We start from the raw sequence: 12,522 nt of genomic DNA, 5'->3' as shown, positions 1-12,522 counted from the left end.
TGAATGTCACACATAGTTTTAAGAACATGATCAATTAGGTGTCACTTAAAGCAATCTCTGTTTTAGCTTTGTAATAAGCAATACCTTGTCTGCAGGAGTCAGCTTGGTCCATGGTTTGTCCGCCCTCCTGTCGTAGTCCTGGGCCTCTGTGACTTCCACATACTCGTGGAAACGCAGGATCTTTCTCGCCTGCAGCTCTGCGACTGTGGGCCTTTGACTCAGCTACGACAGAATGATGATTTTTGTTACTGCTTCATACCCATCAAAAGCAAAATATGACACCTGGGTGTTTGTTGTTGACGTGCTTGTTCACCTTTCTGGTCAGACGCCGTTTGATCTCCCTGACCTCCGCTTGCCTATCAGCTTGATTTTTGGCTAAAAAAGAACAGGGACAGAGCTTATTTTAGACTTGAATGTGAAAGCTTTGCTTGATGTGCAGGAAAGACAGAGAAGAAAGAAGTTTCCAAAATTAGATCTCTCAACTGAATTGAGAAACCTTTTGAAAACAAAACATCTATACAGGAGACAGCTTTGTTGAATACGCTGGAACATGCGGTACAATTTGGCTTCACTGAAACAAATAATTCAGAGGTAAAACCATCACAGCACTGAGAGATGAGTAAATACTAACATAGTTACTGCTGCTAATTTAAAGTGAAACGGAGAGACGGTTGATACTGACGCTGAAGGATGTTTCTTTGCTCAAGCTCCTCAGCAGTCGGTCTCTGGCTGAGCCGCCTGAATACATAAAAAACAAACAAAAAGAAATCAGTATTTTCACAGTGTTTTATCCACTTTTTAGTCAGGAAATAAGTAGGGCAATGATCTAAGAATCTATTTCCATATCTTTTTTTTTTTTAGAAAATCAGATTTGACATTGTCTGTTTAAGTCACAAAAAACAACAACAAAAAACGATGACAGTGAATTTACCGTGTGAGTGCAGTGCCAATCTGTGTGCGAATGGCCTCCCACTGCTCCCTGCTCTGCCAGGTCAGGCCCGTCTGACCCGGAGGCTGGTCCTCTCTGCCGCTTCTCTCCTGTGTGAACCTGTCCCTGTCCGGGGCGCAGGGACGGCTGCTCAGCTTCAGAGCCAGAGTGTCCTTCCTCTTGACCCTGCTGGCCAGGGCACCTGCATGAAAGAAATGGAGAAAAAGAGACAAAGGTTGTGATGGAGTATCGGACTACTGCATAGCTACACATAGCAAAAAAAAAAAAAAATGAAAAAAACAGACAGGGTTCAAAATCCAATTTCAAATTTCTCCGAACTGCGCAGGAACTTTGTAAAATAATCACTTAAATTATTTTTCTATCGATAGAAACTGAGCTTACTGAGTGGGGGCTCATCCTCTTCATCAGAATCTTCCTCTTTATGGGCCACCTGATCATCTGAATCACTGTCCTCCCTGTCATGCTGTCCTCGCTCGTCGTCTTCCTCATCTTCCTCCTCCTCACTGCTGTTTTCCCCAGGAAGGACACAAACACCAGCATCCCCAACCAGGCAGCGGCGACTCCGTGGCTCCAGCTCCGGCTGGGGGATTTCACCGTCGTACTCCTCCTCTTCCTCATCATCTTCTTCTTCTTCTTCTTCCTCTGAGTAGTCATCTTCAGATCTGACAGGAAGGAAACATTTCTGAGTGGATAATTACACAAATGCTGAACTTGTCTTTATTAAGCTAATAACTTTTCTACAACAAGATTTTGATCAGTGCAACTCTAGTTGTGACACGAGCAGAGAAACAAATATCATGACTTTAAAGCGTACCGATATTTGTCATTAAACTGAAGTCTGAACTGTGACGCGCTCTTTAGTCTGTGTAAAATATGAAGGCATAAGTCTATGTCTGAGACTTATTTTGACGTAAGAAAGGAAGTAGTTTGTTGTTGGTGGAGTGGACTAATAAAGACTGATGGTCAGGTTAGCAACATTCATAAATAAAGATTAAAGAAACACTACACACTTTTAAATCATTTTTATAACAGCATTTTTGTTATCCAGAAGGAACAGTAACATCCTGACAGACAAGATATAAATAGTTTGAATGCACTGGGAGAATACTGCAACTGGCTAACCATTAGCACGTACCGACGACGGGGTTAGCATCTGTTTTCCAGCCTACTGTCACTGCTAAGAGCTATTTTACAGTTCTTAAAGGGGAGGAATTATGTTTTTTCCAGGCATATATATTTTGTAGCATAATCAAGTAACTATGTTAGCTTCAGTTGTTTTAAAAATGCTCAATATATCAAATAATATATAATTTCTTAGAAGAAATTTTACTTTGTAAGTTGACAGAATGAAATTGTGCCTGTCTCTTTAAGAAGCTCCTACTCTTTCTGACACTTTGCCTTCAGCAGGACATCACAACAATGCTTCTCATTATGCTGTTAGCTGCTCTTAGCAGAGAAGTAGTTTGTATGATGAGCTCAGCAGACTACTAGTCCCACCAGATGTTTGCTGATTGATGCTGCTGCTAAACAACATACCACATTCTGTCTCCAAACAGTCTGTTTCAATTTTACTATTTCGAACATTGCGAATTGTTGAACTGTGCAGCTCCAGTGTAGCACAAGACATGAGGATATGTCATGTAAAGTGCTGAAAAACTCACAGCTTTAGAGGCTGAATGCTGACAGGGAGAGGTCGGCCGCGATCCGCTTGATACTCAGGAGGGGTTTCGAAAAGTAGCGCATGTGCCCGCTGCGCCCCGTCTGGATGAGGCTGCGCCGGGCCAGGACTGGACAGCGCTCGCTGGATCATGATGTGCAGCGGGACGGGGGCGGGGCGCTGGGGCGACTCCACGGTTGGGCTCGGTGGGTCAAACAGCATCGGTATGGGTTGGGGAAGTGGGTGCGGATAGGAGTGCTGATGGTGGAGGTGGTGGGTGTGCATGTGCTGGCGGGGCGGAGAGGGCGGTATGTGGGTCGGCAGGGGTGGGGAAGGAGGAGGAGGGGGCAGCTGGAAGCCCACGGGGAGGATGCCGTGGTCCTCCACAGAGTGCGGGGACGGAATGACGGGATGGCTCGGAGTAGAGTCCTCCGTGTTGCGCTTAGTGACCGGGGTTGTCCTCTTGGGAGGCATTGGAGGGGAGGGCTTAGCTGGATGAAGACTCGCACCCCCTGTGGCTTGATTGAAGTCGCCTGCAAGTGACAAAAAACAAAACTCCTAATCGAACTGTTCAAACATAGAGAGACAACTGAGGAATATGCATAATGGCGAGCTGCTAACAAGTTTTCCTTTTTCAGTGCAGTTTGCCCCGTGACATGTGTGCACAAATGTCAGTCACACATATGCAGTCATTAAATGCACACGAACAAGCACTTTTATTACATGTGTGACTGAGCATCAGAGCACATATGCAGTGTGTGCCAGAGATACACACACTGCCTGGGTAGAGCAGAGTGCAGCATGTGCCCCAGGCCAGAGAGACAAACGAGATGCATACATGCTCTTCGCAGCCAGACCTTAAACAATCCATCAAAGCTCATATAATTTGCCTCATACTGTGCAACAGAGGCTCTTAAACACAAAGCTTCAGCTGTTTGCATGCACAGCTATGTGGTTGCTACAGTGCCTTGCAAAAGTATGTATTGTCCTTGAAGTTCTTCACATTTTGTCACACCACAGCCACAAACTTGAATGTATTCTTTCCATTTTATGTGACAGACCAACTTAAAGTAGCATAAAATTGTGAAACAGAAGAAAATGCTGCGTGGTTTTGAAATCCGGATCATTCTAACATGAATGTGGTTTGATCTAAACTTCAGTTTGAAGACTTTTGTTGCCTCTAACAGACCAGGATTTCTTTTATTTGGCTCCATACATCTTGGAATCAGGTCTAAGCAGTTTCGGTGTGCAGCCACACAGTCTGGCATCACTATCATGTCATCCTGGCGATTGCATGTTCAGGTTCATGTGGAGTGTTGCTCACTTTAGTTTGAAGGCTATTTCTTGAAAGGTTTTGCACTTTTACATTTTTGAAACCTCAAGATTTTCAAAGCTTTGGATATTTTTTTATAAACTAACCTTGATTTTAACTTCACAGTTTTTTCTCTGATCTGTCCTGCTGTGTTTCTCAGTCTGTATGCTATTGGCTCACCAATGTTCTCTAGCAATCCCCTGAGGCCTGTACAGAAAGGTTGGACTTTGAGATTAAATCAAACCCAAAACAACTCAATTTACTCATTAGGTGATTTTAAAGGCTGCTTTATTTAGAGGAGTTACTTAGGAGAAGATGGGCCACACCTATATGACGTTTATTTGTAAAAAAATAAAAAAACTGAAAACCAGCTATCCTTTTTCTTGCACATCTCAAATGTCAATTGTTTTATGTGTCTACCACATAAAATCTCTCTAAAATGCATTGAATTTTGTGGTTTTAATGTTACAAAATGTAAAAAAAAAAACTAACTTTGCGTGGCACTGTAAAGCTCTCGAAACTCTTCAGAACAGCTGGGAAAGCATAGTTGTTGTATGGTGTCAAAGTGAAAGAACAGAGGAGACAAAGTTACAACATGCAGTTGACTCTGCTGTAGTGGAAAACATCTTCTCCTCTACCTGAAGTCCATTACATTGTCTCCACTCTACATTCCCATCCCTCCATAATTTTTTCCATTTCCTCTGTGTATAACATGGGTGGATTATAACACATGATATTATATTATGCAAAAACATTTGATGCGGTGCAGTCAACAGCTGAAACCTGCTGAAGGCTTGTCCTCATTCACACGTATAGCCTCTGAAAACAGGTCAACCGCACTCACACAGAAGCTCCCTCATTTAAACACAAAGCAGGGCTCAGTATCGACTTATCGTAAGCATGCGACTCTTATTTAGTGCATCCAAAGAAAGGAATTCAATGGCAATCAAGAGGTTAAAAGGCAGAGCAGCAGAAAAAACATGTTGGCAGCAAAGAGGGGACGTGACACGATGAAGAAGGAAGACTCTGGACTGGCGGCGTCCTGGTGACAGAAGCGTCTCCTCTTTACCTGAGCGCAGGCCTCCGGCCCGCCGGCACAGGTAGACGGGCAGAGACAGGTAGACATCGTAGTCGCATTCTCGCTTCCAGCAGGACCAGTAGAGAGGAAGCTGAGCGTTTTCTCCCCCCTGCAGGGCGGATACTAATAGGGAGGAGACGGAGGCCTTTCAGCGAGTGTTTGTTACATAAATGAAGCTACGTGGCAGGGCTGTCGAAGCGCTTCGTTAGGGAGTTATATTGCTGTGACGCAGCAGATGGGAATCCTTAAAGGTCGTTAATTAAACATGTGCAGCCAAACTGTAGGTTACTGTGCTTTAGTTTTACACTTTTAAAAATCGTAAAGGCAAAAAATGATTAGCCTCTCTTCATGTTTTGTGCTTTTTAAATCACATGTAGACATTTCAGATCATCTGAAAAAGGTATATTAGGAATATACAATGGAAAAGCAAAGACAAAAATCAGTTTCTAAATTACAATATTTTTCAAAAACTGCCCTTTTGGGGTTACAAGTACACTTACAATCTACTGAAAGACATTATCCACTAATGGAGAAAACATGGATCAGTGATGAACCATCCCAGGAGCATCGTGAACGTTTTTCTAAATTACTCCAAGTTCACATCAACAACTCACACAGGAGGTAAAAAAGAAACCAAAACAACATCTAAAGCTCGGGCTCAGATAAGGTCAGGGGTCACGAGACGACAATAGGAAAAAGACTGGGCAAAAATGGTAACCATGGAAGGGCTCAGGGCATAAAACCCCCAACTTTGAATAAAACAAACATAACAGTCTATCTCATGTTTGACAACAAAAGTCCCAAATATCTTGATGATTCCCAAGAATTTTAGAACGATATTTTGTTGACTGATAAGACTAAAGTGGAAGGTGTCAAACTTGTATAGCATTTCAGAAAAATAACATCATATATATAGAGTCCAATATGCAGTTTAGGTGCTTTGGGAACTGGATGACTTCACATAACTGATGTTAAATAGAAATAGAAAATCCTGAAGGACAAATTTCTTCTATAAGCTTGTGACCTTAAGCTCAAAGCAGACCTCTGAACAGCTAAATAAAAAAAGGGAGGTTTTACGCTGCATGACCTTCAGATGAATGCTCCAAAAATTTTCCAATTTTATTGAATTGTTACAACAAAAAAAAGTCGACCAAAATTCCTCCTAAATGATTTAAAAGGCTTACTATCAGTTATTGTTTTGTCAGCAGTTTTTGCCGACAGGGGTGACACAACCAGTTTTTAAATTTAGCGGGCAAAAATACGTTTTCCACATGGTTTAGGTAGGTTTTTTATTGTCTAATGACTAAAATCACCATTTGAAATATGTGTTTAGTATTTCATCAGGTTATCTTTCAGTTTTATTACATTTGCTTGATTATGTCAGTGATGATTTTGGCATAATTCATGACTCCTTTTGACTGGAAGGGGAAATAAGGAAGCACTTCTCCTGCTTTTTGATGAGCAAGACATGTTGTGTCTCATAGGTCTACGAAGAACGGTCCAAACCCGACTGTCTCTTTAAAGCAAACCATGCACTTCATTACCAACATGGATGGCTTGTTTCGCTGACTTCAAGAACATGAAGTACTCATTTATTACGACACTACAATATCAACAGATGTGCTGTTAAGACAAGAGCGAATCATAATGGAGAGTCTTAGCCTAGAGGGAATAAAAACAAGATCCCAGATGAGAGGAAAACCTCACTGTAAACAACAACTACACTGTCTGTACTGAAGCACAGCCACTAGAGCCTCTGTTATCTTCGCAGTGTAAAATGCATAAAATGTTGACACTGAAGGAGTCCAGGCATGATAAATAACTAGCTGGGGAAAAGCTTCTCAAGCTGTTCAAATAACATCATTAGTGCAATGTCTGAATGTGAGTGAGTGGAATTTCTCAAGGCCAAAACTCTCCGCTGTCATTTCCTGTAGAAAACTGCTTGCAAAGTGAGTACTCATTAAGAAGTCTGTGCATTTCTGTGACTAAGATCTGCTTATTTTGCAGCACTTACCCAGCATGGCTGCGTTGTTCCTGTTTACAGGCTTGGGTGGAGGCAGAGGAGGCTGCTTAGTGCCCTGAGAGGAGGGCATCAGGGTTGAAGGTGTAGGCTGATGTGTGCTGGTTCCCGTAGAAGACACGGATCGAACGGGTTTGGAAGTTCCAGCGGAGGGAGAGGAGTAAAGGGTCGCGGAGTGGTTGGACGGGGTCCGAGGTGGGCCCTCGTTTCCAGGCTCAGGGGTGGAACTCATCAGCCACTTCGGAGGCATGACCGACTGCTTAGGCGGCAGAGGTTCACGAAGAGTGTCCTGCAGCGCCTCCACTTCAGGTACAAAATGGCTGTCTGACTCTACAAACAGAGAATACCAGAGAAGCTTTATTTAATAAGGCTAAATCGAGTGGAAAAACTACAACACTGCCACTGAGTTTAAGAATATCAAACAAACTGGTCCTCAGTTATGATAAGCGCACCTCTGATATTATCCAACTTCATGATGATTCATGATGATATGTAACCACACCTATCCAGAAGTTTACCTTTTAATATAATTCAAGATTTTCTTCTTTTGATTTAGTATATAGTAGCCAGCTACACATGATTATTTCTTTTTTAATATCAAAACCCCATGCTACTTCTCATCTCACTCTGCTTACACTGGTGAGACAAGTGTAAGACAATATTCTTTGAATTGAGTGATTTTATTTCTACACATTTTTGATGTTTTTGAGGCTCTTATTTAGAAGAAAGGAATAAGTTCTCAAGATGCCAGTGTGGACTGTGATTTGAAGAAGCATCCACTACTTGTAAATAGTTTCTGTGGCAGCATCTATAGTGAAAATTAACAGGAATTGTGTGACAGTCAAAAAAAGAAACATTACTGCAGGAACAGCCCAAAAGGTGCAAATAGTGCTAAAGCTAACATCAGCTTCTGAGCTTCTCAGTCATTTAAACTAAAGGCTGTTTCACAGTTGTGCATAGAATATCATAGGGCAGGTCACGAGTTGTTAAATGTGACCGTATTTCTCATCTTGAGTGAAGTCTGGAGCAAGAACCATTCATTATTAAATCTTTATTTAAATCTTCCAACCTTGTCTTTTTATGATTCACGATACATTTGAAAACAGATTTTCATTTTCAACTGAACATTGATTTCAACTTTTAAATAATGTGTCTCTTTACATTTCTTTCTATGATTGTAATATTATGCAATGAATGGTGCCTTCCTGCTACATGTGAACTTTCCAACAATATTTTTGTACAGTACATTTTAGCACCAACGTTGCTGAGTTCAGTCAAGTTATCACTACCATAGATAAAAAAACAAAACAAGAACAAACAAAATTGATCAAGCAGTAATAAATAACTCCACTGACTCCCAGCACTTTTTCATCTGTCCAGCAGGGGGCTCCTTCTGTGGTTGCAAAATGTCTTCTTAAGTTTTTAAAAAGAGAAAAGAGGCGACACTGTTACATGCTAACAGTTATCTTACTAAAACAAAAAACCCTCATCCCAATTAGTTTATGGGTTTTGTTATACTCTGTTGGAAGCCATACTCCTCTTTTTGATAATTATATTCAATTCAAAATAAAATGGAGGATAATAATCAGGGTAAACATTTGGGATGAGGCTTTATTATTATTTTGTTATGATGCCTCCAAAGGGTACATGTGATATAATGCAGTTCCTTTTCAATGTCCAAATCATCTCAGAAAGCTAAATGGTGAAATGAGGTTTCACTTGATAACTGTTAGAACCTTTTCTCTGGCAATTTTAAAAGCAGCTAAATTCAATTCAAGTGTATAGCTTGTGTTTTTTTCTTATATTGTATAACATAGTACTTAGGTTACGTTAAGCTTGTGGCATAATACTGGCGTGAAACGAACTAAAAAAAGATTATTTCCTAGTTGCAATTACTATGTCAATAATTCATCCCTGGGCACAAATGAACCATTATATGAGCCACTGGCAGGAAATGTATTAAAAGCAAAAGATTATAAAAGACCTTGCTGCAGAGCTCTGTATGCTTCAGCTAAGAGACTGAGTGAGCAACTCTCTGCCGCTGCACCACTCGAAGCACTGTCTGTGGCAGCTCTTGTTTGAGAACGGCATTATCTGGGATCAGCTGTGAAGGTAAACAGTGTGGGCAGCTGCAATTACGGCCAAAAAAAGCCCACCTCCCTCTGACCACCCCTCTGCTGCTACTGCTGCTCCCACACCATTCCTCAAAGTCGCAGCTCCAAAGTACAAAGCTGTTTATGAACAGACGAACTTCTATCAACGCGACGTCACCGAGCCAAAGAGGAAATCATCCAGAGGAAAGCAGGAAGTAGAAAAGAAGTACAGTGGAGGCAGAGAGAGAGAGAGAAAATGAGGACAGAAAGCAGGATATGTGATAAAGATAGAAAGAGAGTAGGAGAGGGAGAGAAAGGGTCGTCGGAGAGAGAGACAGAAAAGGAAAATACAAGGTGAGATTTAAGAACAGGCTGGAAGAGGCACATGAAGGTGTGCAAAAATCTTTCACATCCAACAGATTTAATTTTGACACCTTTATATGTAATTCTTCACATTATTTCTAATTTTTTTCATCTGTTTATCATTAACAATTCCTTCTTATGTCCCAGAGACACCACATGTATCAGTGCTACACAGTGTCATGCAAAAGACTTTTCACTTCTTGAACATTTTTACATTTTGCCTTGTTACAAAGGCAAACATTAACATCTTTTACTAAGATTTTATGTGATGGACCAGCACAAAGCCGTACGGTTTATATAGTACAAATAATAATCTGAAAAAACTCACATTCATCTGCATTCAGCCTCGTTTAATCGGATACTCCTAAATAGAATCTGGTGCAGTCACCTGCTTTGACAAGTAACCTAATTAGTGAATGGAGTCGACCTGTGTGTAATTTAATCTCAGTATAAATACAGCTGTTTGGTGAAAGGCTCAGAAGTTTCTTAAAGAACATTATTGAACAAAAAGCATCGCGAAGACCAAGGAACGCAGCCGAGAGGAGAGTTAGGATATCAAAAAATAACCCAAGGTCTGGCAATTTTTGCAAAGCGCTACTTAATCCATCCAAGACTTGGACGTCCACCAGGTAGAAAGATCCACAGAGGTTCAGTCCCTCAAATGGACAGTCACCAGTTTTTAACTCCACAAATATGACCATTGGGAAAGGCTAATACATCAAGTTTACAGTTTGAAACAAATAAGGGTCACAGCAAACAAGTAGTGGACATTGCTCTGGTCAACACACCATCTTTTCTTTTCTTAAGGGAAGCTTGTCAAAACTGATGGCAAATGGAGATAAAAACAAGGCAATCCCAGAAGAAAACCGTTTAGAGGCTTCAATGACTTGAGACTAGGGTAAAAGTTTAGCTTCCAGCATGACCTTCATCCTAAACATACAGCCAAAGCTAAAGTGCAATAATTTAGAGCAAAGCCTATTCGTGTGTTAGAATGGCCCAGCCAAAGTCCAGTTCCAAAAGCAATGCTCAATCAGTAACAAAATGACAATGGTTACTGATTGTTGTCCCTCAACCAAAGAAGAACAACTACTATTATATTCCATGTCTGTTTTTGGGAGGAATCAGTTGGTTTTGTCTTTTTGGAAAGCTAACAGCGTGAGCATTTAGGAGCAACAATGGCTGTAGTGATCATGACAGATTAATGAGGAGAAGAGAAGGGAGGACGATCTGTTCTCTCATGTTCCTGAATAAGAAGCATAGCTGGAGCAAGCCTCCTGGGAGCCGACAGGAGGCTGTCTATATCTGGGAGGACCGCATTGTGCGCCGAGGAGTGACAGCAAGATGGAGGGAAAAGATACAGAACTGAAGAAACGCCTTCAACAACATATCAGCAAGGTCAGGTGGGGAAATGTGAGCATTATCTTTGACTTTCACAACAACAGCTCATGTTCTGACTGCAGGTCTTCAGAGTCGGAGGAGCCTTACCTCTGCGGGTCCTTCCCTCCTCTGCAGAGGCATGTCGAGGAAGCGTCGGCTTCCACTCTGCTTCTGCCGGCCGCCTCCTGCCGTCCTCTGATGGGGCCTTCTGCAGTCCCGGCCTTCTCTGCCCATCGTTGGGGTGAAGTCTGCCCCCGCGCCTGCCTTCATCCTTCTGAGCGTGGCTCTGTCCCTGCCAGGCCAAGTTGGATTTCCATTCACCCTCCCCATGCACATGTGCCCCCACGCCCCCGCTTCTCCACACCTCCTCATGCAGTCCGGTGCCCCTGGAGCACAAAGCTCCGCGGCGGTCTCTGTCTGAGGGAGAGCGGCCCCTATGGTCCTCCGGCTGGGCGAGCCTCCCAGGGTGCATCCTAAAGTCTGACTCTCCAGGGAGTTTGACCTGGTTACCTGGGCTCCTCCCACTGCTGATGACTCCTCCTCCCCCACTGACTGGAAGTGTGTGGCCGTTTTTAACGTAGGACTGTTTCACATTTTGCGCCTCTCCATCTGAAAAGGTTGGTCGTGAACCACAAGACAAGGAACAGGTTAAAAATAGGAACTGACCTTCCAAACCAAAGACAGTATGTAACATGAAGAAAAGATGAACAATGATCTTCACAGCTGTCCAAGTCTCAATGATTTAGATAACTATCATTTTAGGAAGTAATGCACCAAGTTTCCCCACCAGCATTGTCTTTTTTCTATGTGACTGTTTTGTCCAGCTCTGACCAAACTACGCTGTTATAAATTAAACTCCTGGTAACATTTAGCAAACTCCAACTGTTTGCATTTTTCTGATAGTAGGATGGAAAAGGCTTTTTTTTAATCTGGCATGTTTGCAAACAGCTGATTGGCACTAGAGAGCATTTCATAGTTGTTATGGAAACTTGGTGACACCATGATGCAACTGTTTCCTGCAGTTACCATCCTGCTGATTGTATATGGCAGCAAGGTAAATATTACTTAACCATATGCTAAAACCTCATCTTTACCTTGTGGACTAAATACGGTGAGTCGTTTCATCTTGAAGAAGGGAAGTCGCCTGAAATGTTTTCCTCACTAAAGACAAGGTTAGCTGTTTGGATTTTGTTCTTAGTAGCAAAGAACAGAGACGGGTTGCCTCTTAGAGGAGAACTGCTCATCACTTTTAGGGTAAGCTGCTAATTTAGTTAGCAGTTTTAGTTGCCTAACTGATGGCAACAAGTTAGGAAAAGTTATCATGTCTCCATGTCAAATAAATAGCTCAGTACAGGTATTGTGTCAAACAACATGGCTACCCAGTTAGCTAAAAATGTGTCACTGCTATTGAAAAGTGGGGAAATGACAGCCACTTATTCTTGTTAACATTTGTAAATGAGTAAATGTCCTCAAATAAAAGATTGTGCTTTTTCTTTAAAAAAATTAATCTAAAATAAATCCTGAATTTATTTGGAAGATTCTACAAATTTGTAGTGTTCCTAATAACTACATAGGGGACCCCATATACATATTTTATGCTTCTGATCTGTAGTTATTTGAGAGTAGCAAGTAAGAGTGTGGGGAAAGAAACCAGCCACTAAAGAGATATTCAG

The 12,522-nt window shown here is 41.8% G+C and overlaps 1 protein-coding gene across 7 annotated transcripts in view; it reads right to left on the bottom strand.

Annotated features, from left to right (window-relative positions):
- LOC102218775 (phosphatase and actin regulator 4B-like) overlaps nucleotides 1-12,522 on the bottom strand; it is a 37,274-nt gene that overhangs the window by 2,602 nt on the left and 22,150 nt on the right. For 6 of the 7 annotated variants that reach the window (XM_023331047.1, XM_023331048.1, XM_023331050.1 and 3 more), the window contains 9 exons: nucleotides 10,958-11,458; nucleotides 7,011-7,346; nucleotides 4,988-5,119; nucleotides 2,611-3,139; nucleotides 1,331-1,611; nucleotides 932-1,130; nucleotides 683-738; nucleotides 314-375; nucleotides 85-222 (listed from right to left, as the gene is read on the bottom strand). In XM_023331047.1, coding sequence (XP_023186815.1) covers nucleotides 85-222; nucleotides 314-375; nucleotides 683-738; nucleotides 932-1,130; nucleotides 1,331-1,611; nucleotides 2,611-3,139; nucleotides 4,988-5,119; nucleotides 7,011-7,346; nucleotides 10,958-11,458 — 2,234 coding nt within the window. The remainder of the gene's footprint in view (nucleotides 1-84; nucleotides 223-313; nucleotides 376-682; nucleotides 739-931; nucleotides 1,131-1,330; nucleotides 1,612-2,610; nucleotides 3,140-4,987; nucleotides 5,120-7,010; nucleotides 7,347-10,957; nucleotides 11,459-12,522) is intronic. The other variant, XM_023331051.1, reaches the window with a different exon arrangement.

Source organism: Xiphophorus maculatus, chromosome 3 (genome assembly GCF_002775205.1).
Source record: "Xiphophorus maculatus strain JP 163 A chromosome 3, X_maculatus-5.0-male, whole genome shotgun sequence".
Lineage (NCBI taxonomy): Eukaryota > Metazoa > Chordata > Actinopteri > Cyprinodontiformes > Poeciliidae > Xiphophorus > Xiphophorus maculatus.
Note: the sequence above shows the minus strand (reverse complement) of the source record. Positions and strands in the feature narration are given on the sequence as shown.